Source organism: Fusarium subglutinans (genome assembly GCF_013396075.1).
Source record: "Fusarium subglutinans strain NRRL 66333 chromosome Unknown NRRL66333_c0000085, whole genome shotgun sequence".
NCBI lineage: Eukaryota > Fungi > Ascomycota > Sordariomycetes > Hypocreales > Nectriaceae > Fusarium > Fusarium subglutinans.
Window position 1 is genome coordinate 1 of NW_023502148.1, and position 1,893 is coordinate 1,893.

Sequence of the window (1,893 nt, forward strand, 5' to 3'; positions counted from 1 at the left end):
GCTCCTATGGGAGGTTGATTGATTGAATTTGCCGACTAAATAAAGTATGTAAGTACGTATTCTAAGTTAAGGCTTTTTGTAAAGTACCTATACTGGGCACGAACAATTAAGTTACGCCCCAGCAGCGCTGCCCAATCGCCGCCTTTGTGGCTGGAAGGAGAAACTCTCTCCAGCACTTTATGTTTATCTCGCCCCGTCATCTACTCTAGCATGAGTCAAAACAAAGCCCCAGAAAATGAGTCATAGAATCCATTCCTTATAATATTCCAAGACTACCCGTCCTGCTTCTCATCTTCTGCACCTTTCGTTCCACCCTACTGTGGTCGAGATGTCACAGCCAAAGGGATCAACCCCGCAGGGGCTTGACTGTTTCAGCTATCTCCCAATGGAACTCAACGTTCAAATCATGCTGTTTCTTGATCTAGAAGGGCTATTGTTGCTGACGAGAGCTTCGCCCACCGCATGGCAGCATTTCCGAGCAGGTCACACCTTGATCCTGAAACCCAGACTTCCTTTGATTTACAGCCACTATGGACACCCAGCGGCCATTCCATTAGTAATTCTTCTGACGCGTCTTCAGAGGCTGCGTACCAAACTCAACTCGAAGCCCAGAGCAGAGTTAGAGAGCAGCCTCGAACCCATCCTCAACTCTATTCTTTCTCGAGACTGCATGGAAATGCCACACGAATGGGAATCGAATTTGCCCATCTTGGCGACTGTGGCGGGTCTGGTACCGGAGCTTTGCAATGCCTTTGAGAGATTGGACACGGTATATCTGGGACCAGAGACATCACTCTACAGATGGCCTCAACGACAGACATGGATCTTTGTCGAGTCATTTCTACGATTTGAGTGCTTTTGCAAGATTTCCTACTGGCGAAAGGGATTCTTATTCAAGAAGAGATTTTACTTTAAATATATCTTCTTGAAACCCTTTCATGCCAATACCCCGTTCAGTACCAGCGACTTGAGTCGATGGGGCCAAGTTGAAGGTCTTGACGAAACCACCGACCTACACTTGAATCTGTTAAAAACAATTGGTTTTGAATTCAATGCACCAGAGGAGTCTTGTGTTCAATTTGCAGCGGTCCTTAATACTGTGCGAGATTCACTGGCCTTGAAAGCCCCAAGAACCGCAAAGTCTGGTAAGAATTTTCTTAAAATGTTCTCAAATCGAGACAAAGAATACATGTGTTTCTTGGTCCACCTGGCTCGACAGGGAAACACCCTCCTTACGCACCTCTTGGGCCTGAGACCTAGGGCGCTGGGAAAGTCTATTATTGCGAAACATTCTTCCTTTCTAGCCTGTCAGCCCAAGCCAAACTCAAAATACCCATCGCTCTTGGAAGAGATGAACTACATGGAGGATAATTGGCGTTGTGGGTAATCGAGGGACCGAAACATGTACGTGGCGGTATGACCTACACGTCGATGCTAAATATAGCCTACGTGGATGGGAGTTTAAAGTGGGAATACAAACTGGATGTTTTTATTAGTAATTTTAGACTACTCTTATTATTAATAATAAACTGTTAAATTGTAGTATATAATATTATAATTATAAAGATATAAATAAACGTAAATAAAGGTCTATTTAACTTCTCTCTTTATATTAAATTAGTTATATAGAATTATAATAATAGATTTATGAAAAACAGACCTATCTAAATTAATATAAGTTAAAGTAATTCTATTAAAAGATTTCTTAAAAGATATGTCCTATTTTAAGTATATATAAGGGCTTCTAACTACCTTAGTCCTAGAGTTACATTATTACCAGGCTGTAGTATCTAGGCAATTGACAGGGATAAATAAATAAATAACTTTCCAGCATAGATACTTAGTTTATAAGAAGAAGCGTTTATTATTTATTCATTTTCTAATATTAAGGCA

The 1,893-nt window shown here is 41.1% G+C and overlaps 1 protein-coding gene across 1 annotated transcript; it reads left to right on the forward strand.

Annotated features, from left to right (window-relative positions):
- Positions 1-1,260, forward strand: FSUBG_7054 (uracil catabolism 4; the record flags this gene model as incomplete). The annotated part of the gene is made up of 2 exons (XM_036685318.1): positions 272-1,145; positions 1,220-1,260. Coding segments are annotated over 2 exons (915 nt in total), but the record flags the coding sequence as incomplete, so codon positions are not given.
- Between the last annotated feature and the right edge of the window lie 633 nt (positions 1,261-1,893).